We start from the raw sequence: 26,828 nt of genomic DNA, 5'->3' as shown, positions 1-26,828 counted from the left end.
ATGCACAGTAGTGCTTGGATGCTGAAAAGAAAGAAACTCAATGGACTTAAGCATTTTGGCATTTACACAGTGACATTAGCAAGTTGACATCTTTTATCTTTAAATTCCTGTTCTGATTGTTTTTTTTCGTTATCAATTAAAAAAAAATTAAAACGTAAAAGATTTAATTTGAAAGTTCTACCAGGAAGCTTCATCGTTGTGCTCTGTGTGAGTTGACAGCCGTTCAAACGTCGCTGTGGTGGGAGGAGGAGGGAACGATAATAACGGGAGGAGGGCCACCGCGGGGAGAGTATCAACAGCAGGGCTCAAACTAAACGTGTAGTATGCTCTCTTTCTGATGGATCTTGCACCTGTTTGAGGATCAATGTGCTCCAAATCGACCGAGAGCCTTTCAACTTCTTTCTGAACTCTGTTATAAACTCTCCCGCACGATTAAAGGCACTTTGAGGGAGTTTGGACTGAGAAGATTGCGCACATTTAAAAAGAAAAAGAAAGCCAGTGCTTGGAGTGTTTAAATGGACTTTAAATGGACTGATGTCGGAGTCATGAGGGTGGCATGGGTTAATGGATTTTATTGAAGCTGCGAAGAGTTTTTTTTAGAAAGTCTGAGCACCATGGATGTCGAGGAATAACAAGACTTTCTTTTGATCCACGCTCGGACTGAAAGAGGGAAAAAAAATGTGACCACCTGCCTTCTTCTCCCAGCACCTTCTTATTTTTCTTTTAAGTCGTGTATGTGTGTGTGCGTTTGTGGTGTTTGATCTCTCTGAAGAGAAAGGAATAGACGGATAAACTGGGTCTGTAGTAGGAGTCTAAAAGAAGAGCATCAATGGACTGAAACACTGCACTTGCTGCTTCAAGTGAAAAGTGCCTCAAGCAAAGGTAAGGAGCTGGGCGGGCAGAGCTAAAACATCCTCCGCAGGCTAGTCAACACCAAACATCCTGTAGAAGTTTCTTTGTACTAAATCAGCACAGCTTGAATAAGAATATCTGTGAGATTTCTGTCGTCTTAAGGCCATATAACAGGAGCCTTTTGGTTGGTGTTTAAAGTACTCCATTTGGTTCCTTTTGTTATGATTATTGTAAAAAAAATTTTAAACTAGTAATTTTGCCATGGTTAATGCCTAGTTTCCAGTTAAAAAATACTTTTGCGATAACACTGTGCACAGAGTCATCTTTGTGCAGGATTTGTTTATGTTTTGGGTAGCACATGCAGCACTTGTAATCCCCGAATGAGTGTTTCCTTCATGTTAAAGCATTATGAATAGGTTTCACACGTTGTAATGACCCTTAAATCAGCACTGTTCCAGTCAAAATACGTTTTTTTGGTTTGTTCTTTATTTAGGCCCCCTCGTCTTAGGTGGCATCGGCTCTTCTGAGTCAAACAAAAGGTGTACCTGTTTTGTTTCATATAGCAAGATGGGTGTTGACATAAAGGGCTGTGCATCAAAATTTACTGTAGGGTGCAGCAGTACAGTGGCTTATGGCTTGGTGTTTGCCGTTTTATTTTTGGACTAGTTTATCAGGGTGATGCATGTTATGGGACAGAACCTAGTAGTTCTGTCTAAAGAACCTCGTCGTTTTGTGCTAAAGAGTGCAGCAGCCCTGTGCTTTATACATAATATACAGTGTGTGCTTTGTTGTTTCCCTTCCTTTGTTTTTGTTGTGCTTGCTGATTGGTAAAAAGGGAGGTGCATAGGGGTACAGATCACTACTGATGCCTTGTAGTCCCCTCTGTTAGAAAATCACTTTAAAGATTATGCTTGCTTTCAAATTGGAAAGAAATATATGTGCTATTTCCCCCCAAAAAGCACACTACTCTACACTACTCTGCTATTTTCACATGCACTAGTGTTTGCAACAGCGAGGTTTTTTTTGTTTTGTTTTTAAATTGCTTTTGCATTATTTACACTGAGGGAGCACTAAAAGCAGTTTTGCATTTTACTGCTAGAATCCTTAAAGTCTATGTTCAGCAGTCTCAGCTTAACAAAGTCTGTGTGTGTCAGATCCCAGCCCGGGTGTCATTTTACACACGGATATCCCCCCATAATTCAGCAAGCCTTGACATTTTACTGGAATATTGCATTGTTCAAAACACTATGTGGCAAACTGTCCCCTGTAGGCAGATTGTCAGGCTGCAGGAAATTGATTGCACCGAGGAGCAAATTATTCATGAGTCGAAAGTGGTTACTGAAAATGATTCTGTTATTGTGTGTAAGATGGAGCGTCTGCTCCTCCATGGTGAATTTAAGCCTGTGACAGTACTGAGGGATATACAGGAAAGTACATGTAGTAAAGCATAAAGATTAAAGAGAGGGTCTAATAAACTATTTCAAGCTTTGCAGTGTTTCATATTTGGATGCTGTTGCATGTAATAGATCTCAATTTTGACAGCTTTTCCTCTAAGCAGAGAAATGAGCAGCATGCCATTAACATACTGAAAAAGGCCAGTTCTGTGGACGTCCTTTGAGTCTCATTGATCTCCAAGTTAGGCGTGTGCTTCATGGCTGGACCCCAGAGTTTGTGACCTTTGCTTTTAGACCATTGGTTTCTTTCACTGTCTTGTTTTGAAAGAAACTTTATGGGACTGACCTGGTCCTGAAAGTTTGTTGGGGGGCAGGGAGACTTACAAGAGTGATGTTAGATGCCTTGCTTTACTCAGCACTTACCGTTCCCCTGGGATGTCTGAGTGAGTATTATCCTAGGATAAAACAAAACATGAAATTAAACCACTCATGCATGAAGCAGTAATCTGCAGCAGTATTTGGCTGCTGATAAAGTGCAGAGTAAAGGTAATACTGTTTTGATGTGCGACTGAAAACGTTCAACCACGGCAAGCAAAGTTTTTCCTGGCTCGGAACGGACCTTTGGGAGAAGAGTAAGCATGTAAGCACGAATGAGCTTGTGTTACCTTATTTGACAGAAATCTAAGAATTTTCTTGGTATTTTCCAGCGTTTGATAAACACAGATGTCCTTGTTTAGCAAAGGAAACCCTTATTTAAACAAAGTAGTGAAAAAAAATATTACAGTGTTGGGAGTGGGGGTTTCCTTTGGATTTGGATAAAACTTGTGGATAAAAACAACAAAAAGCTCCCTGTGCAGGAAAAACCCTGGTTCAGTTATCAGTGTTGTTGTGCTAGGTGTTAGGTTACTAACGATTGCTATGTTAATCCATATAAACTAGGCTTTCCCCGAGAGCACAGGACTCTACTCTCGTGCCCAATGTGTGCTAAGCTCATTTCCTTTAGTTAAAGTTAATGTCAATACCATTTCTGAGCTTGGTTACAGTGCCAGGGACAAAATCCATGAATCGATCGCTACGCCGTGCGTGCTTGTCCAACCAGTCTGCTTTGGATTACTGATTTTTCAAACCCATTCCTGCGTTAATGATGGTTCACATCTTTGTTCTGGATGGCTGCGTGTTATTTTTACATCTGTATCAGAGTCTTGTGCGTACCTGTTAAAGTTTCTCCTTGAGCAACACTTGTAGTTCCTGCTACAGGCTGGTTTGTGCTGATGCCACGACCTGTCAGGATTAACAAGGATTACTAAGAGAGTAATGCTGCTGCTTATCAGGCCTGTATCTGTCACTGGCATCACTGATGGATCTGCTTAGGTACCGGTGGATAACGCTCTCACACCCATTAGGTCAGGAGTTCACTTTTTGTGACAAGTTTTAACACGAGCGTCACAGAAAACATCAGAGAATATGATAATTTACTCGTCATTTATAGGCCGAAAAAAGACAGCTGAAAAGATCACTTCATTACTCATGGTTACTCCTGCATGTTTAAAAGTGCACCTTTCTTTTTGTGCATTATTCAGCTCATGTCTGAATAACATAATAGTGTGACACAGATGACAGCCATTGGAAGAGCTCACGCCCACCAGCTGTTACAGTTGACAGGTTGACATCAGCTTGCATTTACTGTTGATGTCATGTCAGATTTCAGACATGTTCGTTCATCCGTGAGAAATGGCACCCTTTTAATGCTTCTTATATTATTAAATATGAATTTGGAGGGTGTGAGGGTCTTTGATTTTACTTTTTGAGTCAAGTACCGGCGCTGTAGTTGTTACTACAGGTTTTGCAAAATTTTGAAAGTTAGTGGAGATCAGAAAGACCTTGAGCAAAACCCCTTAAATAAACCCCAGGTTACCTGGGTTTGTCAAAGCATCACGCGCCTACTTTTTCTCCACCAGAAGAAATTATAGAATCCCAGACGGCAGACTTGTGTGACTTGGCTTACCAGTGATTGATCACTGAACAGCTAGATGACAGACTGTCCTTGATTTGCCTCACGAATTTGATCTCTAATTCAATTACACTATTAACACTCAAAGCAGCAGGGCGGGATTAGACTGGGTGTTACAAATGGCCTGTCCAGAAGGCTAAGTCATGACTAGATCCAAAGCAATCTGTGTCAGTGAAATCCAGCATACACGCATACACGTTACAGAGCCGACAGTCTTATGCTGAAGCTTGGTTTTTTTATTTTTATTCTTGTTTTGTCTTCTCTGTTTTCTTTTTCTAAACACACAAAGGTTGTATTTTTCTTTAGTCAAGCTGGCTTTTCATCCCCCGAGAGGTCACTACTCTCATGATGAGTTAGCGTGTAAGACGTTTTACATGCAAGTATACTAATGTCTGTGCTTTTACTGTAGAACAGGAGCTGTTTTCTTCACACGTTAGTTATATACGTGAATCATGGTTGCTTAAAGGTAGTAATTGGCTTAGTCCAATGAGATAAATAGAAAAAGTTCCTGTGGTTAAATGTTTAGTGGCTTGTTTCAGTTTAAGTGTACTCATTTTAACATCTGGGCTCCCTTTGAAGCCCTCTCTGTTCACATGCCAATTAAATGGCCTTCCTCTGCTCCACTGCCTGAGGAAATAATCTGGTGTCCTCCTGCACCTGCAGACAAAGCCCCCACCCATCTGCCCCACAGGCTTCCCCTGTATGTGGTTGTTTCCACATGAAAGTCCTATATCCCGGTCTAGGAGCACATGCAAGTTAGGACGTATTTATTAGTTTTTTATTTTGTCAAAGTAACTGTGGAGCTGGTAGATAAGACAGTCGAGTGGTGCACAAACACTTCCCACATTTGTTGGCTGTCAGAAGTGACACAAAAAGAACAAAATCAGTGTCTTTATTTCTTTAATCCATTGTAAGAGTGCTGTTTATCCGTCACCCCTACTGACCAGCATTATTCCCACAGTCAGAGTAATCCGCCCTTATTTTTAGTGCACTGAAATTATTTTGTCATCCAAAAACTAATGACTATTTCCCAGACTTGCCCCTGACCACCCTCCTCTTCTTTGCTTGTGCAACCACATTCTTGCCTCTCTGTTTGCTTTAGAAAGGTGCAGCATAAAAGTTATTACTAATACCGCATCTCTCCCCCGGCTCAGCAGAAACGTTGTTGGTGTTGGTCAAGTGCGAGGAGATAAAAGCATCTTTGTGCTGTTCTATTCTGGGCTGTTTGTTTGCTCATGTGCCGCCAAGAGACTAAAGGTCTCAGTCAAATGAGTCAGACGCCCTGTGTTTCTGCAGTGAATCTCTGGTTGTAGCAGCGGCCAATATCCAACACCTCGCTGCTTTCTAAAAATACTCTCCGCCTTATATTACCTAAATGAACTTAAAGTAATAAGCTGGTATTAGGAGTACTGAATGACTTAAGGGAAGTGTGCGAAGGCTTCCGTTATGTTTGAAGGTCAGCAACTTAAACTTGTGCCTGCAATCCAATTTGAAGTAGAGGGCCTTGTGGTTCGCTCCAGCTGTTCTCTTTGTTCACTGGGAAGGAGGTCGGCAAGTCGTGAAAAAGTCCGGTCTGTGAGGCTTGTGAAAATGAAACAGTGTTAACAATATAACATCTGGAGCTGGGCGGTGCACCTTTCAATATTGCTCGTCTAACCTGTCAATTGCTGTTGGCCTATTTAGCATTTGACGAGACCTTCTGGATGAGCTGGACCAATCACAAGGACCAGGTTAATCTGTACGTACACCTAGAGTCTTGTAAAGTCCTTCTCTGTGGCCACACATAAACACACACATACACACACTTTGGCCTGTGCAATAAAACATCTACAAGATTCAGACTCCAAGCAATTGCCCTGTCTATTTGTAGCACTTGTTGAAGTAGCTTATTTACCTTAATCCAACCACAGCGCACACGTACAATTTTCCCCAGGACGATGTGTTTTGAAAGAATATGGTTATTTATAAACCAAGAAGCATCTGGAATGCAGTGCAGTTGTTGGCTAATGAGTTGATGTTAACTCGAGGGGTGGGGGGATTACATTTATCTGAGGGGGGATGTGAGGGATGTACTTGTGCAGCGGGGGGATCTGTGAACAGTACAGCAGTATTCTGATGAGGAGTAATCGGTATGTGTGGTCTTCCTTTTCAGGTTGGGAGATGTGTGAAGGAGTGTGACGGACGGCCATGGGACTGGAGAGACAGTGGCTTCAGGCTGTCACCACTGCTGTAGCCATTTGTCTGCTAAGTAAGTATGCCAATGCAAATACTGAGCCATTGCATATATTAACAGTGCATTTGTGTATTTTATTTCTCCTTGTTGAGCTTTCAGAGATTTTTTGCCTTTGGATTTCTTAGAATAACCCCCCAATACACCTGAACTGTCGTGTCATGAATTGAGCACACACACAGGAAAAGCAAACAATTGTAGATCTTTTTTCTGCTAACGTGATAAAACTGATTCCAAAATATGAGGCCCGATTATGCAACAATGACATTGAAACATTATTTAACATGTCCACATAGGGCTTATGTAGTATTACTGTACAGATTAACAGTGATAACAGTCTTCTTTATTGGATCACGCTTCTTCATCGTGCTTCACCGTTTTGCTCCTTATCGCCAATCTTTAGCGACTGAAATCTCTTTCACGACACTCTTAATAACACTTTTACCTTCAACTTTAAATTTCAGCTTCAATTTTAATTTGTTGAAAGTGGTAAAATGTTTGAATATTTACTCTGTGGCAGGGCAATGGAAATAACAGCTGGTTGTCAGAGAAAATGAGATTGGAGAGGTGATCATAAGATGTTTAAATATGCATATGCTGCACATTGCTTTGGACAGTTGTGTCCTGTCTTGGAACAAATGTAACTTTTCCTAACATTTGCTAATGTGAAGCTTAGTTTGATAATACATTTTCAGTCAATACTGCCTCCTTTGTTAAAAAATAGGCCACTTTATGTTAACTTCTTCATTCAGACCCACCCACAACACTGATGGATTGAGTCTTGGCATGTGCACGTACAGGGCTTGTTGCACACGAGGTACTGAAGTGAAGTGTTGCCACACTTTTGTCTTGTAGTAAGAGGAGTGCATGTCTGTGTGTGGTTCACAATACTACAGCAAGTAGTAGCTATCACTGCCCTTTGCTCTCAGGCTCAGAGAGAGAGCTTGTATGTATTTATTGAATGTATTTATTGAAGTGTAGACCATTTACCAAACACTTTTTTTGCGAGCTGAGTAATGGACAGAAGCGATATGCAAAGGCATAATCTTGATGCTGAAAGTGATACTTAAATGTTACTCAGTCTGATCTTGTGAGATTGCTGCTGTGGCTTATATGGGAAGCGACCAGGGTGCACACTCAAACATAAAGCTGATACATTCATATGCCAGCAGATTAATGGAAAGGAGTGCTTGTCTGAAAGGGGATTAAGCCAACCAGTTGTTTTGCTCCATTTTGCAGTTTGTTTACATATTTTCACCAAAGTTGTTGCCAAATCTTTTACCTGCACTAACAAAGCTCGGATGCTTTGCAAAGCAGCTGGCATATGCTCCTGTTTTGTTTCTGCACGCAGTTTGAATGACACCATGATGACTATGGCACTGATCCAATTCCCTTGTGCTAGAGAGAGTGAAGAGGAGGGGTTACAGCTCAGACATGAGTGGACGAGAGAGAATGGGGACAAAATCCAACTTAAATAATATCTCTGGGTGTGGATTTAGATCAATCCTGGATTTATGCTACCCCCCAACCCTCAGCATGCTTCTGTGTGTGCGTGCTTGTGTTTGCAAGGGGGAGTGATGGTGGTGGGATTGATTGTGCTGGCCCATAGACCATGTGTGGACCCCAGGGGGTAGTGGGAGGTCGACTGGAGCGGCCACAGAGCGTCCTGCTGCCCTGCATCAGAGTATCGCCACCAACCCCCACCCTCTGAGATTAAAGTAATCACCAGGCCAGATGAGTAGCAGAGCAAACACTGGCACCCAGTCGCTCACACACCCACATGAGCACATGGCAGCAAAGGGAGATGGGATAGAGACAGGAGAGACTGCTCCAGGTGTCACTAATGGGATTGCTTTGTGTTTGCAGGCTTTGCAGCAATACGATCTTGTCACCAAATGGCACATGGATGTTTTACATGCCCTCAGATGGCCCGGCTTTTAACAGTCTGGGAAAGTCATATGCAATGTCCACTTCAGAAGAGCATTCATGACACTGTTATGACTCTTTCCACCAGGTTTTCTCTGTCAGGGCCTCTCGCTGCCTGTGTGGTCACAAACTCTTGTCTTCTCGTCCCTCAAGTTCCCCTCAACTTCTTATCATAGCAAACAATTTTCACAGAAACCAATGACCAGAAGATTTCAAGGAATGTTAATTTAGCTACTTTGGTAGCCATTACTCACTTCAACAGGCCTTGAGCTGCATGATTTATGTGTTTACTCAGATGTGCGCTGTTTTATGGACTTTGCACTGTCAGAAAATGTCTGCAGGGAAACGAGTGCTTTATCCCGCTGATATGCTGTTGTCTTTACAGGTGTGTCTCAAGGTGCAGCATCGTTGGTTCGTGCCCGAGAGGGGAGCTCCGCAGAGTTAAGCTGTAGCCTTGCTCCTACATCCAGTGAAGCCACCACCCCAAGCCTCTTTCCACTACATGTGGTGGAGTGGGTGCGCCTTGGTTACAGCGTTCCTGTCCTCATCAAATTTGGAGTGTATGCTCCTCGTGTTCATCCCAACTACAAGGGTAAGCTTTATTCGGATCTGCTCAGTCATGCACTCCTTTCAGGAAACTGATGAAAGACTTATTACTTGGTTGACAGCGCAACCCCCTGAAGTAGAGGTAGATTCCCTTGAAGACCTCACGTCGTGTAAATCTTTCTTCGCCTGCTTTTTGTGGTTCCACTCCCATAAGTGAGCTTTAAAAGCAAGTAGGAAATAGAGAAAAAGCCAACAACGTAAAAGTCTCTGATCAGCGGACAGATTGCTCAGGTCGTGTTTCAGAAGACTTTTTTTGTGAGGGGAGGGGATAAAACTTCCTTAGCTCATTTGTCTTGTGTGGGCAAAGATAGACATAAGGAGGTTACAGTGGTATTTTTGAACTACTGGGGAGGGGAAGTTTGGATCAAACAATACCCTAAAAAGATAATCCGTCCAGAGCACGGTCCCTGTAATTACAGCTGGTGTTCAGTCTGTGTGTTTCCAGAGTGCAGTTATACTGCAGAGGAAAGGGGAAGGATGAGAATGGATGTGTTTTAGTGGAGGCAGTAAAGGGTGGGGGGGTGGGGCAGCTGAGCAATAACAAGGGGGGTACCAGTAACGCTGCTCACAAGGGGATTAGGAGTGTAGGTGGGGGCTTGGTGGTCTGATGACAGTGTTTTATTAGTATGCTGAGAGGTGACCCAGTAAGGGGAGATTGTTGTGCTGGAAGGAGGATGGATGAAGCAATCGGAATAATGGGAGTTTTCTTGCTGGAGCCCTATAATCCTGTCATTGTCTACCAGGGGACAAAAGACAAAAAAGGGGTATCACAACCTCCCATTGCTTTGCCAAAGCCAACAGGACTAGTAGGACACCCCAAATCCCATGCAGTCCCAACTAGGTCACAGAAATGTACAGAGAACCTCGCTGGATTTGTTATGTGAGGACATACAGGAGGTGCTCAGAGAATCAAGCTGCTGATTTAGAAACATGTTTTCAGCTTTGGACGACTCTAGAACCCCACTGAACATTTACAGCGGTCGAAGCACAAATCATGCTCCCACCCCCCAACCCCCAAAACATGCAATTGGACTAAATATGTTTAGCGGTCTTGTAGGCCGTTAACCATATTATTGTTTAGGAGCAGCCATCTGATACACATGCAGCCATAATGAAGTAAAGAATGCAGCAGAGACGTAGTTCAGAGTTCAAGAATGTTTAGGGGGTGTCTCCGTGTTTCTGGCAAATTCACCCGTTGCGTGTACTTGTCTGGTGCGGGCTTTTCCCCAGTCTGCATTAGATCCTCATACCTCCCCTCCCACTGAAGGCAGATGGCAGCATGTGAAGCGTGTCAGTGTTGTGGGTCTAATGTATTCTACTCTCAAATTAAAAATGTTGTGGGATTTCAGCTTTAACCACAAGACGGTGAAGTCGGCCACCATTTCCTGGTCTTTGTCTTGGCTTGTTTGAGGACAGGAACAGGAGAATGAGGATGATTTAATTTTAAGGATTAAGATCAAGAAACGGTTAAGAGATCAAGATAATGAATTATGGGGAAAGAATTACATTGTTGTTCAGTATTTGCAGCATAATGGCCACTTCCATTAGAGCTAAGTAAGGTATCAGACTTGAATTTGTAATACTAAATAAGTATTTAGTGAAGAAAAAGCACTACCAATGGGCTGTCTGCCCTTTGTCTGCTGCTTTGTGTCAAGCTCACTGAGGCTATTAACAATTTTAATCTGGGCAAGTTGTATCTCCATTTCCTTTTTCATCTCATTAAACCACCATCTTTTTGATAATGATATCAGGTGTCTCTAAGATTGCACTCTGCATTTGAGGAGTGTCCCAACTAGACACCAGCCTGTCCAGGTCTCAGAGACCATCTCTCGTGTCCTCTCGAGAGAATATCCAGTTCGTGCCGCTCACTCCTCTGCCTCTCTGTTTCACACACAGCATGCCATGGAGATCTGAACATTAGTCAGCTCAGAACAAAGAGCAAACAGCCAAATAAACTCTGACTGACACGCTGCTGTTATATTTGTTGAGACAATATGTTGGAGTCTTGCGGTGTCAGGATGGTTTACCGTTGCAAGTCTAGATCAAATACGTCCTGTGTGCTGAAGTAAATGAGTGGCGATTGTGAGCGTGGGGGGGGACTCTGACCTGAGGTTAGAAGGATAATAGGCAAACCCCGAGATCTCAGCAGGCCTCCATCACACTCTCAGTGTGACCTCGAACAGTGGAGAAGTTAAAGCCTGCATTTGTCACACACACACACGAGACAAGTTTTTATACCCGAGTATGCACAGACAGTCTTTCCCCTGATAAACTTATATGGAATTTCATATTAACTCACTGAGCTTTAGCAAACAACGCTCTGTTTGAGAACTCCAAAAGCAGAAAATAGATCACTGAAATGTGAAACTGAGGGCTCCATGATCTTCAACCAGTTTTTCTGCTATAACTAGACCAGCGTGATGAACAGCAAACAATGGCACAATAGAAGAAGAATACATAGCTGCAACTTGGGGATTTCATGTTCACGAGCTTAGAGCAGCAGGCCACCACAGAGGCCCTGTTACCTCATACCTTAGGTTAGGCAGCTAGGCACATATTAAATCTGTGAGATACAGTCCAAGGGCTTCAAACAGCTTCCATAAAGACTTGTAGGGGAATAGCTCAAGTAACCAATGCTCACTATAAGGAAAAACTTCAGCAAAATCTGGTTTTCTACCTGCAACTTTGCCTACAACAAGTTTGATATTCACAAATTATGGCATGTCTAACTGAACAACTTTAAAATTTAACAACTGGCAATTATTAACATCAGCGTTATCTCTTCCTGAACCGAAAACAGCTCAAGATCAACTTCTGCACTGGAAAACAGCCCAAATACATCTCACAGCACCGACCTACGGATTTTAATTTCAGAGATTTTAATATTAAAACTAATACTTTTTCTTTGCGATCATGTGTAAGAGCTAATGCCTGTGATAAGTTGAGTTCCCATTGTAGTGAAATTCAGCACGTGAGCCGTGTGTGCTCGCTCGGCCAGAGTTGGGCAGAACAAGAGGGACAGAGTTAACTGTAATCTATCTCACGACAAAGAGCTATTCATAAGAGGGTTTAACTGATTAGGGGGACAGGAGGATTGAAGAGAGAAATTTGGGGGAACGGGAGGGGTGAGCTGTCAGAGGCAGGGGGTCGGTCTCAGACTTATGATTGTATTCAAATCAAAACACGTCCCACAATGCACTTCTGCCCGGCTCTCTTATGCACATACGAGTAGACAAAGAAAAGCAGCGCTGGTGCTTCTCCAAACAGAATAATCTTTCTTCCTCACTCGCTATTGTCTGGCATAAAATTCACAGTACTCCATGCATTACTTTGTCAGTAACTTCCAGTGGGAACTCAAAAGGCTAAAAATCACATGTTGGTTCATTCTGCCGGAACAATTAAAACCTTGTGCCGAGGCTACGGTAGTCACAACAATAGGCAAAGAAAGTGCTGTGCATCATAAATGTAAGTGTGAAATATGATGTGTTGCACTGCAGAGGTTTCACTTGCAGAAAAAGATGCATTAATCTAAACAGGAGATCAGATCAGTGAGGTGAAGCCAGCTACCGGCCAGTGGCATGGCTATAAAAGAACAGTTGCGCCTAACCTGCCACCCACTAGGCGAGAACCTGACAGGCTAATATGAGCAGGGTGCGTTTCGGAGCTTCAAACAGCGCTGCTGGATTAGCGTTTCCATTTTCTTCCCATTGGCTGCACTGCAGAGCAGCTCAACCTGTTGGAAACAAGTGCTCATTTTAAGATAGACTGTAGCTGTCATGCGATTGCTGCTGGAGCAAAAACAGTGAGGAGGAAGAGGAAGAGGAGGAGGAGGGTTGAGATGAGATGGAGGAGCAGTTATGGTTTCAGCAATCCTCTCCCTGAGTGCCATAGAGCCTAATCATGTTTGTCTCTCGAGGACTCGCGGACATTGCGCTGATGTAGGACCAGGGAGAGTGATGAATGGCGTCTGTTGGAGCACAGAGGTCAGGAAGGTCAACCTCTCATTGGTTGCCTGTGGATTATTGATGAACCAAATTCGACTAACCTCTCTGTAACCTCTTGCTCAGTTCCTCTGGATTTAATAACAGGAAGTGTTTTTCACTGGTGTGGTTTATAATTTTCCCAGGTTTTGTATTCAGCTGTTGCAGAATATGTGCATTGTGTCTGAGAGAGAAAATCAGCCTTTCAGTGAACATCCTTAGGGTAGAGCACCTGCCGAGTGCCATCTGAGATTTCAGTTCACGTCCGAAGATGCAACATTCATATTTAAATAAAGCAACATTTGTCACGCAGCCTCCGTGTGTGCTCGGCCTCTTTTTGTGCTTCTCATTCATTTCTCTCACTCTTCCTTCTGCTCTTGGATGTGACACAAGATCCCCCGCCCCCTTCCAATTGTAATTTCTCAAATCTGTGACAGTACAATCCCCCCTCCCTCCGCTCGCATGATCGACCCGTGTTTGGCCGTGGCGTGTTTCTGCAGCAACTGAATTCAAATCTAAACCTACAGCCCGTGCTTTTCTTGGTCTAGTCTCTATGGTAACCTGAGAGAATGGGGGGGGGGGCTTCCATGTCTTTGTGGTGACGGATAAGAGGGAGGCTACGGGAAAGGGTTAAGTGTTCAGCAGTGAAACCCAAATTTCCCTGTGTAGACTCAGGGGGCAGGGCACTCAGATTTTGAAAATCAACATGTGTACACACCCACGTGTTTCTGCAAGATCAGTGCCCGGGGCAGACGGACACGTTATAGCACCAAATCAGATGGATTTTTTTAAGTATCCCATAAGGTGGAAGTCAAAAAGAGGATGATGCTGCGCCTTCTCTTGTCCTGCAGTTGCTGATTAATTGCAGGTCTAATTAGAAAAAGTGGAAAAGGAAACAAGAAGCTCGGGAGAGGATCCTAAGGATCAGGATAGGAGAAAAAATACCCAAAGTTATCCTGTAGCTGTTATCATCTAGCCCTGCCCAGTTGTTTGAAAGATGCTGAGCTGAAATCAGAGGTATTCATTTTATGGAGCCTCTAAGTAACACTTGCCTGTCTTCCGGGAGGTCAATCAATCATTAAACCTAGCTATTTAGCACAGCAACTGCCCCAGTCAGGAATGCAGGGTTAATTGTTAGCCATTGTTGCCTGTCTTTACTCTCAGTGTGTGTTTCACCCAGTCTTTAGGCCATATACAGAGTTAAATGACTTTCATAGCTGCCAGGCTCTCTCCAGACGCTGCTGTCTGGAGAGAGCTGGTGTGAATAGTGACGATATTGTATTTCTTGCGATATTGTTGCTTCAGGGTTGCAGGGCATTCAACGATTCTGTCCTGTTGAGCTGGAGAAGATGATATCTATGCTGGCTGCTACTTTTCTTTTTTTTTTGCAATGCTTTACTATTATTACTTTGCAGAGATGATTGATTATGACACTTTATCTAAGCAACGTGTTAGGAGCAAGCAAGAATTACAGGACGCTGGACACTGATGGGTCACTGTTTACTTTCAAACTGCTTTGGCAGGGCCTGGTATGAGCAACGTGTGTGTTTCCTTCCTGCACGCATCCTCCTGTCTTTTAAAACTCTGTGATTGAAGGGCAAGAAAAGAGTTCATTGAGAGACTGAATAAAAGGAGGGGGTGTACCCTGAAACCAGGCTGCAGTCACCAGGCAACCAGCAGATCAAGTTTCAAAGCCTGACAAGGAGTTGTAAGAAGTACAGAGAAGAGGAGAGGGAGCAGAGCAGGGGCTGTGTGTGACAGGAAAATGTGTGTGCGTGCTTGTGCGTGGATCCATCTGCCTTTTAATGGCGTTCACACACGAGTTCAGAGCGTGCATCTGCCAGGCCCTTACATTGTTTACTACTGTCCATTGCCCCCGCCTAACAAAAAACGGCTTATTTTTATCACACACTGCGGTGGGTTTCTCCTTTAAGCTTAAACTGCATTCAAGTATTCCTGGCATACTCATCTTAGCTCTCCACTTCACCAACCAAACCCTAAATGACAGGACAAAATCTGTCATCTTGCACATCGTTATAATCATCACTGTAGTGATTAGTGTCTTTCAACTCTGTCTCAGGGCCACTGACTTCTCATCACTTGAGCTGCAAATTTTCTTAATTATTGGTTTTGTTACTCGCTGCAAACATTCGAGCTACAGTTGCTCTTCGCACTGTTCGTGGGTGTGTCTGTGACTTTGATCGTGCCCATTGTGACACTGGGTCCTGAGCATGATAAGCCCTTTCCTGCATATGCTGACTCTGCCTGTCTGCTTGCGTGTATGTGCTGACTCTTTCTCTGTCCCCCTCACCCCTCCTCTCACAGGCCGTGTGTCTCTGACCCGGGGCGCCTCTCTGCTGATAGAACGGCTGACCCTGGAGGACGAAGGCTGGTTCGAATGCCGCATCCTGCTCCTGGAGAGCAAAACCGACGACTTTCGAAATGGCACATGGACCTTCCTCTCCATCACAGGTGCAGCACCGCAGGGTTTTGGGGACTCGAGAGCTGCTCCTTTCGTTGCTCATCACTGGCACTGTCCTTATTTAGAACAGCTACAGCATGGGGCCTGGCTTGGACTCTGAAGGCCCTGGCAAGCTGAATAGTGTTATTCCAGTGTATGAAGAGGTTCTAAGTGACATACCTTGCACCCAGTAATCACATCATGTCTGTCTGTGCCTAGCCTGCTGTGAAGTAAGGCTGGCTTTTAGAATGGCACTGTATCCTTGGTTTGTGTTTTACATGCAAAAAGCTTTTAACCCACGTACATCTCCGGCTCTCTCACCTGCACTGGTTATGTTGTGGAACACTTAGAAGTTAAAATGAAAGTGTGACGTGAGTATTAGATATGATTGTAAGCCTACATCAGGATCGACGTCAAGGCTTATTTTTGGAACACAACAGTGTTGCATTGTGCATAAATTGGAATCTGTTTAGAGTATTAGACACTGACAGCGATGATATTTTTAATGCAGAGATTGCATATATTTTTCAGCATGGCAGTGTTGTGTAGACATATGTGCCTCTGTCTGCCAGTTGGGCGCTTACTAGTTATTGTGCTACAATTACAACGTGTCTAGCTAAATATATTCACAGTAACTTATGAAAATCTCTCCTTGTCGCCACTTCATATCCATGCCTGTCTCCACACACTTGTCAGAGCCTGAAATGACTTACCACTGAGTTCTAATGTAGTTTTAGAGGAGCCACAGGTGGTACTTCTAAACCACAGCAAATCATATCTGTTCCTTTGGATTAGCTGTTGGAGTAGTTCTCCATTTTAAAGTTCCTTTATGTGTCCTTTATGAGTATGTGGATGAAAATAAGTGGTCTATTTGATCTGTCTTTGTTTCAGCTCCACCCGTGTTTATTAAGACACCGCCAACTTTTGTGGAGGTTCTGCTCGGTGACTCGCTGACTCTCAGCTGTGGAGCCCATGGCAACCCTCGACCAACTGTCGTCTGGCATAAAGACGAGAGCCTAATTGAGAAACATGAGAAAATAAAAGTGAGGGGGATTAACAGATGGCATTTTCAGTATTCTAATTAAATACTTAATAATTAGCATTTTCTGCAGGAGTTGCAGCTTTGATTTTTCTTTGAAGCAACCTGCTTTGTTGTTCTCTTCATCTCTGCCTCATAGTCTTCCTCTCCCGTTCCATCTTTGTCTTTGATCGTCTTTACCTTGGCCTCTTTTCAGGTGCTCAATGGTAGCTTGTCTTTGGCCTCTGTCACACGAAATATTTCTGGAGTTTATAAATGTCACGTGTCCAACTCAGAGGGGAACCTCACCCACTACACGCAGCTGCAGGTCAAAGGTCAGTGTTTAACTATAAGTCATTGTAGACAGGTGTAATCTCTGCCTACCTCACGATAAGCAACAGCACAAATCATGTTTAGTGAAATTGTCAATGTATATTTTTTTACAACACTTAAACATGCTGCTTAAACCATGGATAAATATAATAGTGTATAGTGCCACCTACAGTCTTTTCCTTGCATTGCAGCAATTTAACAATTAAAAAAAAAGTTCTCCCGCCATCATCAGTTGTCCATTAATTCTGGTCATTCTCGTCTGTCTTGTGCTTTGTACAGGCCCTCCAATCATCCTCATTTCCCCAGAGGACACCACTCTCAACATGTCCCAGGATGCAGTTCTGCAGTGTCAGGCTGATGCCTACCCATCAAACCTGACATATGAATGGTTGAAGCAAGGACAGAATGTTTACCATATTGAGTGAGTCCATCATTTCAAAATATCCATTAATATTTTTAAAACAGCCCTCGGACAGATTGGCGACCTGTCTACGGTGTTCCCCGCCTCTCGCCCTATGGCAGCTGGATAGGCGCCATCCCCCTGTGACCCTAAATTGGTTAAGCAGAAGAAAACGGATGGATGGGTCTCAATGCAGAACCTTTTAAAATTAATAATATTTTAGTTGCTTCAGCAAAGTGTTTTTGTGTCAGTTATTTTGAACGCCTCTTCAAATGTTTATCTTTTTGGTTTCAGATCACTTAAGTCTCGAGTGAAGGTTTTGGTGGATGGAACACTTCTTATCCCTAATCTCATCCCGGAAGATGCTGGAAACTACACCTGTATCCCAACAAATGGGATACTGAGCCCACCCTCAGCCTCTGCCCATCTGAAAGTTAAACGTTAGTCTCTTATCCTGCTGGCATTTTTGTGGTTGCACTTACCAGCGTTCCCTGTGAAATGAGCACTGTAGTAATTTTTTGTGAGTGATTTTTCTTCTGTCATTTTAGATCCTGCGCGTGTAGGCCGAATGCTGCGGGAAACATATTTGCCCGTAGGCATGGAGGGGGTCATTGTCTGTCCTGTCCAAGCCGATCCCCCTGTGCTGTACGTCAACTGGACCAAAGACGGGAACGTTTTAAATCCTGATAATGTAAGTCATGCGCCATGAAATTGAAATGTTTCACTGAGTAGAGATTTTCACCAAAGGGAGTTTGGAATCAATCTTTGTACCTATCCAGTACCCAGGTTGGATGGTGAACTCAGAGGGCTCAGTATTTATAGCGACAGCCAATGACAATGCTGTGGGTATGTACACCTGTACGCCTTATAACAGCTATGGCACCATGGGGCAGTCTGAACCCACCCGTGTCATCTTAAAGGTAAGGCTGTTGTTCTCAACTCAAGTCTTTAGTATCAGGAAGATGATGCACACTAATTAACGGGCAAAAGTAAAAAGGCTCTTTCCGTCCTCCAGGACCCACCATCGTTCCGCGTGCCTCCTCGACCTGAGTATTTCCAGGAGGTGGGCCGGGAGTTGATCATCCCCTGTGAAGCCAGTGGAGACCCTGCTCCAAACGTGACATGGAGCAAGGTACGGGAAATTCTCACAGATGCAGCAACGCGTACGTATTAATTCCTTATTTTAACTAATCTGTGTCCTCCCTCACAGATTGGCCCTACGCCTCGCTCCCCATACACTGTGTTGGCTAACGGCTCCCTCCTGCTGCAGCCAGTTAGTAAAGATCACCACGGGGGTTGGGAGTGCCTGGCCACTAATCGTGTAGCCACTGTCAGTGCAGGCACAGTGGTCATGGTGCTGGGTGAGTGATCAACCGCATCTCTGCAATAAATATGTGACTCCTGCATTCACTGAATTCAAGTGTACTGCCAGCAGTTCAAAGTGACGTTCTCCTCCTCAGGCACCAGCCCTCACGCTGTGTCCTCAGTGTTTGTCACCACAGAGGTGAACCAGGCAAACGTGTCCTGGGTGCCAGGCTTTGATGGTGGATTCACCCAGAAATTCACTGTCTGGTCAGTGACATAAAATACATAAAATATCACACAATAGTTAGATCCATTTTTTTTTTTGACTGTTTTGTTTTTCTTCCAGGGTCAAGCAGGCATCCAGGGGGAAACATGAATGGGCGTCTTTGCCAGTGCCAACATCTAAAAACTACCTGCTGGTGACTGGGCTACTTGCCGCCACTGGCTATCAGTTCAGCGTCCTACCTCAGAATAAGCTCGGCTCTGGACCTTTCAGCGAAATTATAACTGTGCGAACTCAAGGTTTGTACAACTGAACTTATGCTTTGGGTTTGATTACCTCTTACACTTTTTACTACGAGTATTTATAAGTATTAACTTATACTTTGCTTTCTTACCAGCTGTGCCAACAGAAGCTCCTACAGCTGTCACCACTCTCCCAATTCTGGATCCTCCCATATTCCTGTCAGCCAACCGGACCGAGCAAGGCGTTCTGCTGCGATGGTTTCCTCCCGAAGCTCCATTTTCTCCACTGACAGGTTATGTACTGCAGGCCCGCAGGGATCAGGGGCAGTGGGTCATCCTCACCAGCAACATCAGCGCCAATCAGAGTGACCTGCTTGTTCAGGGACTGCTGAGGGTAAGTTCTTATACTTAATTGTTTTATATGAAATTAAAGTTATACTGATTTTTTATGAAAAGCCACTCTTTAAATGAGTGCTAGTTTATGTCTATAATAAAAATCCTGATCCGTCTCTCTCAGGACTCGAATTATGATCTGAGGCTTATGTCTCGCTGCAATAAAGTGCTCAGTGAGCCCAGCGAGTCTGTCAATGTATCCACCATCGGTATGTGGCTTTGTACAAATTACTAAAAGCATTACACCCCTCAAGTTGATAACTGCTGGAATTAGTGGCCTCTGACTGGTCTGATTACAGGGATGGAGGTTTACCCCCTGCGCCCAAGTCTCTTGGAGGTTATCCCTGAGCCGCTGTTGGCTGGTGTGTTAGCTGGAGTGTGCTTCCTGTTTGTGGCCATCGTTCTGTCTTTGGTGACAGCATGCTACATGAGTCAGAGGAGACAGCGCCGGCGCAGGAAGAGAAGACAAGGTAAAGTGTGATTTAATCATACAAACACAAGTTTTAAATTTGAAAGTTTGAGCACGTATACTTTTCCCAAGTTTAAGTTAATTATATGATTTGAGAGTTTCATCCGTGCTGGTGTCTGATATTTTTTCCTTTCCTTACATTTTGGCAGATCTGCCATCTGCACTTCAGAAGAGCACATCTCAAGAGTAAGTGTAGGAATCCCCCTATTTATATTGTATTTGAAATAGACCACATGCAGTAATATTTATTTATGGTGCTGTTGTAAAGCTTATTTTCTAATTGATATATGATTATTATGTGCATGTGATAAAACGGTAAAGGCAGCTATTTTTATTCTCTGTTACCACGGAAGAAGCTGAGCACAATCTTCAGCTTTAATCAACTTTAACAGCAATTTATTTCCTGTCTGACTTTCTCAGAGTTCGCTCACCCCCTCGCAGTCCAGACAGTGTCCTGAAGCTGAAGCTGTGTCCACCACTTCCTTTCTTTCCCAACTCGTCCTGCTCACAGTCTGATCGATCCTCGTTTGACAGGGGAAGTCACGGCGAATACCACGACCAACGGAAGCAACTCTTGTCCAATTCTTCTCCGCCACCTCATTACACACTCTTTGAGAGTCACCTGGGGTCTCAGGCGCCCTCACCAAGTGCTCTGGAGTCCATTTCCAGAGGTCCGGATGGACGCTTCATTGTCCAGCCACTGCCAGAGGGTTCTAGTCCCTCGAATAGAAAACATTTAAAGAAGACTGTCCTACAAAGTAATGGTGGAGCTGGTGGGGCAAGTGGCTCAGGAAGCAGCAGGACATCCTTTAGGGACTCTGCAAAGTCGAGCATTTTAAGCTCAGAGAAAGATGAGAGGAAGGATTCTCCTCTCACGGTGGATGTCCCGGAGCTGAGCAGGCCTCCTTCCTCCCCTGGAAGAGTACGGGCCATGGCCAGAAACTTCTCCCGTCATGGCTGCTTTTATTCTGATGACGAGCAAAGCTCAGAGGCTCTTTTAGAAAGAGCCAGCTTTTATTCAGACAACAGTGAGAAGAAATCCAGTGATCCTCTGAGGAGGTATCGCATGACAGGACACACAGAAGACCTGCTGCCCTCCTTTGGAAGGAGGACAAAGCTTCTGGATAGAGACACAGACAGGCCGCAGCCTTCAAGCTATGAGCCTATGGAGAGTCAGTTGACTAATAACAGCACCTTAGTCTCACAACTTGACAGTGAGCTGGAGAGGGATAACATTAACAAGTGTGTCCAGCTGGCAAAAGAGAGGGAAGAAATGGAGAGAGAGCTAAAGAGCTATACAGCTGAGCAAAGAAGTCGAAATCGTGGGAGAGATGAACATCAGACTAATAAAACAGAAAGTCCTCAGAGGGATGAGCCTGAGTCAGAAGAAGAACCTGTATGGAAACCACAAGATGTTAGTATCAGACAGAAACATAGGCCTTTGGGTCAAACAAGTCGCGTGTCTGACTATAGGAGAGCGTGCTACTTTGGCAACACAAGCAGTCCCATGGACCGGCTCCCCATGTCTCGCATTCAGTGGGACATTAGCCCTGTAACATCTGTGACCAGCCTTATTCCTGTACAGACTCCTCAGGAGACCGCATCGCCCAGGCCACGGCGTCCTCGCCTCTGTAGAGAAACCACCGAGGACTCGCTTGCTGTTGATTCATCACGGTCTCCGGTCACCCAGAACACCTCTCTCCCCACAATCTCCCCTGATGTTACCAGTGAACCCCCTTCTATGTGTGTCGACGAACCAGATCGAGCGCGGTCACTGAGTCCTCAGGGAAATCCTGATATATACATGAAGTCCATCAATGAGCAGGACATAATGGAAAAGACACAGCATGAAGATATTGCAGGACGGAGGTCAAGGCATTCGTATGCTTATGGAGGCACTCATCTCTGGGAGACAGCTGCCAAAAGTCCTTCATTAATGAGTGAGAGGCCTGAAAGTTCAGCTTCTTCACCTTGTAATCAGCCTGAGAGACCTGCAGACACAGACTACACATCCACAAGGGATCCCAGTACCTCCAGTTACTCTACTTTGCCTTATGAGCATCACAAAGTGGGGCCAAAGGCTAAAGGGAGAGAGACTCCAGTCCAGGATGACCGACGAAGTCCAGGATTTTACTCTGACTTAGAGAAAGAAGGAATCCGAGCACGCTCCCGGAGGAGCGACAGATGCCTTTTCTCTGACAGCCCTAGCCCCATATCATCCTTAACTCTCGTGGAAGAAGCCGAGAGCGACCAGTCTCAATTTTCTGTCCCCAGAATGTCAGACTCTTTCAAGGCCAAGCCCACAGCTCAATCTCCCAAAATGTCCCCACTCCAGACAAGTGCAATTCTCGAGTATCTGAGCCTTCCTGGTTTTATTGAAATGAGTGTGGATGAGCCTGTGGAAGAAGTCACAGACAGCAAAGGGGAAAACTCAGAACTAAAGCCAGAAAAATCAGTGGTGGCTAAACCTGATGTAGTTCCTAAAAACTGGGAGGTTCATGTTCAGGAAAACCGTGAAACTGGCTCAAACCGAGAAGCGGTTTGCTTTAAACAAACTCATTCTGCAGGCGCTGCTGAGGCCAGCTTTGACACTAGTAAAAAACAAGATTATGGACGTTCCCGCCATGGGGAAGCTAGAGTAAGATTTCCTGATGACCCAAAACCATTCTCACCCGGCCCAGAAAAAACTAGCAAGCAGCTCTATGATGAGAAAACAAAGATTCAGGTTGGAAATAAGAGCACATACAGGCCCGAATCCAGACTTGGGTCCAGGTCAGCTCACACCTTGTACAGTGCAGCTAAAGGCATGGCGGATATAGTGTCAAAACACTCGCAGAGTTTTGTAGACAGTAGTGAGTCTTTATCAGAGCAATCCCAAAGACAAGCTTCTCAGGGCAGCAGGACTAATAACATTGTATCGCGTATAAATCAAGCCCCTGTGCCATTTCTAAAGAAATCCTTAAGCATAGGTCCCTGCAGGACTCTTTCAGGTATGGGACAGCCTCGTCCTTTTCTAAAGAAATCTATCAGCCTGGGCCCACAGAGGTGGGAGCACTTTGAGAGCCCAAGGACTTATATTTCTGAGAGATGCTACTGGGATGAATTCCCAAACCCAGACGTCAGGGTGAAGTCCTATAGTTTGGGTCGCACACCGCCTTCCCTCCCCAGGCCAGGCCCCTCCTGGAGGGAGTATGTCCCGTTCAGGCGCCCCAGCATGGGCAGCTTAGAGAGGCCTCATCACGCACAAAGATCTTTAGCTAGTCCTTCCTACCTCACGCCTGCTGCGTATCTACCCAGACAAACCTCAGTCTCCCCACTGATGGAACCCTCCGATCCACGACGGCAAGCTACCGTTTTCCCAGAATCCTCCAGATGGTCCCCCACTTATCCTGAAGCTCTGAGGTCTGTCCAACATAAATATGTCCCCATGCCCTCCTCTATCCCCATCCCCCACTACCAGCACCAGCACTGGGCAGGATCCAGAGGGGATGGCCTGAAACCCATGGACTCAAGGAGAGGTCCTCCGAGGTCCTACCTGCCCAGGGGCATTAGCTGGCCCTCACCTTACTACGCCCCTTTCCCACCACGAGAGGGAGAGATCTACAGGCATCCTGACAGGATGATGGGGAGGGGAGGGGAGACCGAGATCCGGGAAGGCAGAGAAATCAGGGAGGGGGGCAGGGCCAGTTATGCCAGTCAGAGCAGTGGTAGAGGGAGTGCTGGACTCTTCCGGCAGTCCCTGTCCATCACTCCCACGCTGCTCAGCTCCCCAGAAACCACAGAGGAAAATGAGCGTCACAGAGCTGACATGGATTTGCCTGAGAGGAGAGCGAAAAGGTGAAACACCGTCACACCTGAAAAAGCAAAACAAACTGGAGCGTCCTCACGGCTGAAGGACTTCTTTCTTTCTGTTGCCAAAATAACATTAATATTGTCATTTTACTTGTTGGTAATTGCTTTTATTCTTACCACCTTGTTTTGTGTGTCTAGAAGGAACACATCAGTAGATGAGAGTTATGAGTGGGACTCTGCTGATGCCTGTGTGGACTCTGAGGTCCTGGAGGCCACAAAGTTTGATCAGTCACAAACAGGTTTACAGAGAGGCAGTCGGGATCAAGCCGGTGGCCTCCAGGATCAGCGGTTCAAAGGTGACTATTTCTGTTACTTTTCTTCTTTATGTTGCATGTTTCCTTATGAGTGAAATGCTTAGGCAGGATTCACACGGATGTGTTTCATGCTTCGGTGCTCTCACTTTTCATGCACTTTGATATTACCCCGACTAATTTGCTAGTTACATTAAATCTGGTGACATCACATGTTGCCAAACTAATTATGGATCCATTGCTTTGCTTTTGAAATGCCAGTGCAGGCGTCACATCACATTTATTCCGATTTTCCAGAAATCGTGTTAGGAAAATATCCTGAGAGAGCGATGTGCCCGTTTGTGCAGTTCATCGTCAACAAAAAGAAGAATTCCATCATTGTATTGAATAATTAACCTCACCTGCAACCACTTGTGGCAGATGACTCAGCCAGGTGGAGGTTTCTTCCTGTTAAAAGGGAGTTTTTCTTTCCCACTGTCACCAAGTAGTTTTTCACAGGGGTCATGAGATTTTTGGGGTTTCTCTCTATTATTATAGTGTTTTTATCTTACAATATAAAACGTCTTAAGGCGATTATTGTTGTGAATTGGCACTATCTAAATAAAAGTGAATAGAACAAAGTTTATAAGAGCCAGCTGGGAAACAACCACCGTCAAGCACTGAAGCAGCATATCCATGTGAATCCTGCCTTACAGTGATGGCTGCATGTGTTCATCCTGTGCCCTCGTGCTGTGATTATTGTGAGCTTGTCCCATGACATGCCCATCCATGCATTTCCTGTGCCTCACCTCACCCACCCCCCCAGGCCCGTCTCCCTCAGTCAGCCCGCCAGTTTTCAATCCACCTCGATGCCAGTTCAGCCGCTCTCTAAGTGAAGCACGTTTCAACGCTCTCCGCCTGGAGTACGAAGAGTACAGGCGTGCTCAGGAATCCATCTGTTCCCGTGAGCCCTGCGTCACCCCTGGCCACGATTCAGACTCTGACTCCAGCTCAGCACTGCTCTAGCAGCTTAACTCGGTCCGTTATTCTGCCTGCCCTCTCGCCTTCTTCCTCCTTTCTCCACCTCTCACTGGTCGCCTTGCTTGCACCATCTTCTTGCCTGCTTTCATATCATTGATGTGCAGTGAAGTTGTGCTTGATTAAAACGTTCTGATTATATTTAAATTCCTTTAACCTGGCCCTTCAAGGTTCGTGTAATGCTAAACTCCTGTGTTTTTGTCTTTCACAGGTACCTCTAAGGGAGATATCAAATAGCAGTTTTAATGAATTAACGACAGCGCTGTGGTCACCACACAGTCACACCTCACTGGAGCTTTGTTATGTGAATCCTCTTTTAAAATGGACATTGCTCATCAAATGTAAGACAGCAACTCTTCGGTTGTTTTTGGATTGCGTATTCTTTTTCTTGTCTTGTTGTTCCATTGTGCTTTGCATAATGAAGCTGAAAAGGAATTATTTATTTTTCTTACAAAGTGCGTGCAGCTGTGTTTGAGGTTTTATTTTGTAATCTTGACAATCAGGCCCAAAGGAATGAAAAGTTTAGGGAGGCTTAAAATTTTTTTTACAGTCCACAGCTCAGAAAGACCTGCTTTATAAAAGCAACAGCCTGCTACGTATTTGGACTGTTTAAGACGCTCCTTTAGTAAAAAAAAAAAAAAGGGGGAAGTTTGAGTTACCTGTGATACCAATCAAACAGCACTAAAAACAGTTTCTTCCCACTCCCACTTAATGAGACTAAGTACTTAAACAATAATAATAGTACTTGCAGTTTAAATAATGCTAAGGCTTCCTGCAATTTGTGTTACTGATCCTTTACAAGAATTTGCTCACTTCCTGCTATGACTCGCCCTTTGGTTGCCTAAAATTATGTGTCCCACATATTATCTGTCCCAGTAACATCCTCCCATTGAGCTCTTATTAATCAGTTCACCTAAAATCTTGCCCCTGTATTTGTTAAAAATGTATAAATGTTTATATATAGTTTATTGTGAATGATTGAATGTTGTATTGTGTACAGTCCCCTTCAAAGAAAAACGCTTCTTTACTCCACCTGAGTCAGTCAGACTTTACCTCTGCGATTTATGAATAACAGATACTGTAAGACTTGATAAGATACACAGGGAAATTTATTTTTGCCTTATTTTATTCACATCACCCTGAATGACAGTGGAGAGGTTTCGAGTGGCGGGATGTATTCAAACAAAAACCGGAGGATTCACACTGATCGAACACCTTCTCCTCACACAATGAGTATTTGTGTATATTTATTGAAGCGACTTACGATATGCAACGATGTTTACAATTCACATCCTCGATGTGAAGGCAGCACTGTGAATATTTCATCGACTTCTGATTCTGTATTTGAAGTCTGTTATGAATTTTGTGCCCGTTTTTTTGTTTGTTTTGGGTTTTTTTTTTTACCGAACAGAAGACGCTTTTGTACATCACCTGACAAACAGAGATCTAAAGAATATCTTTGTAGCTATAGTTTGGGATTTGTACTATATTTACTTTCCTAACCCAGATGAAAATGCATTTCTGACGATGGCTTTGGAAGCTCTGTATAAACTGGAAATTTTTATATCTTACCACCTGGCTGTTTTTTGTCATTTTTATATGTTTGTAATGAATAAATTGTTTTATTCAGAATGCATCAGACTGAAAGAGTGTTGACTGATTTTCTTTTCTAAACACTTAACACCTATCACTGTTAACACAATAGTCCCTCTCATTAAAGCTTGGGGTAACCCTCTAAAATAAGGCTTCTAAAGAGTCTAATTCCCCTGTAATTAAATGGAATTTCTTTATTATTATTATTATGTAATTATATTTATCTACAAGTAGTTGAAGGTAGGTACACTACGAGTTCTTTTTTTTTTTTA

The 26,828-nt window shown here is 44.2% G+C and overlaps 1 protein-coding gene across 3 annotated transcripts; it reads left to right on the top strand.

Annotated features, from left to right (window-relative positions):
• Positions 1–265: 265 nt before the first annotated feature.
• Positions 266–26,604, top strand: igsf9b (immunoglobulin superfamily, member 9b). 3 transcript variants are annotated; one of them, XM_076890740.1, is made up of 23 exons: positions 266–882; positions 5,941–5,995; positions 6,410–6,505; positions 8,799–9,005; positions 15,325–15,471; positions 16,352–16,503; positions 16,696–16,813; positions 17,091–17,232; positions 17,506–17,651; positions 17,760–17,902; positions 17,991–18,131; positions 18,227–18,343; positions 18,422–18,572; positions 18,672–18,783; positions 18,863–19,038; positions 19,137–19,375; positions 19,499–19,583; positions 19,674–19,844; positions 19,993–20,029; positions 20,264–23,680; positions 23,834–23,991; positions 24,752–24,963; positions 25,175–26,604. In XM_076890740.1, the coding sequence occupies exons 3-22, from the start codon at positions 6,445–6,447 to the stop codon at positions 24,949–24,951; spliced, it is 6,120 nt and encodes a 2,039-aa protein (XP_076746855.1). In that variant the 5' UTR covers positions 266–882; positions 5,941–5,995; positions 6,410–6,444; the 3' UTR covers positions 24,952–24,963; positions 25,175–26,604. The 3 variants fall into 3 exon arrangements, with proteins under 3 accessions (XP_076746855.1, XP_004544293.2, XP_004544294.2); XM_004544236.4 differs by lacking the exon at positions 5,941–5,995; XM_004544237.4 differs by lacking the exons at positions 5,941–5,995; positions 24,752–24,963.
• Positions 26,605–26,828: the final 224 nt, after the last annotated feature.

The sequence above is a fragment of the Maylandia zebra genome, linkage group LG12, assembly GCF_041146795.1.
Source record: "Maylandia zebra isolate NMK-2024a linkage group LG12, Mzebra_GT3a, whole genome shotgun sequence".
Classification (NCBI taxonomy): Eukaryota; Metazoa; Chordata; class Actinopteri; order Cichliformes; family Cichlidae; genus Maylandia; species Maylandia zebra.
The sequence above is the reverse complement of the archived record's forward strand: the minus strand, read 5'-3'. Positions and strand labels throughout refer to the sequence as shown.

Excerpts from the sequence above, each read along its gene's own strand:
- igsf9b (XM_004544236.4), top strand. The coding sequence starts at position 6,445 with ATGGGACTGGAGAGACAGTGGCTTCAGGCTGTCACCACTGCTGTAGCC. Across the intron at positions 18,132-18,226 it reads CCACCCGTGTCATCTTAAAG|GACCCACCATCGTTCCGCGT; the intron begins GTAAGGCTGTTG and ends TCCGTCCTCCAG. Across the intron at positions 19,584-19,673 it reads TGTCAATGTATCCACCATCG|GGATGGAGGTTTACCCCCTG; the intron begins GTATGTGGCTTT and ends GTCTGATTACAG.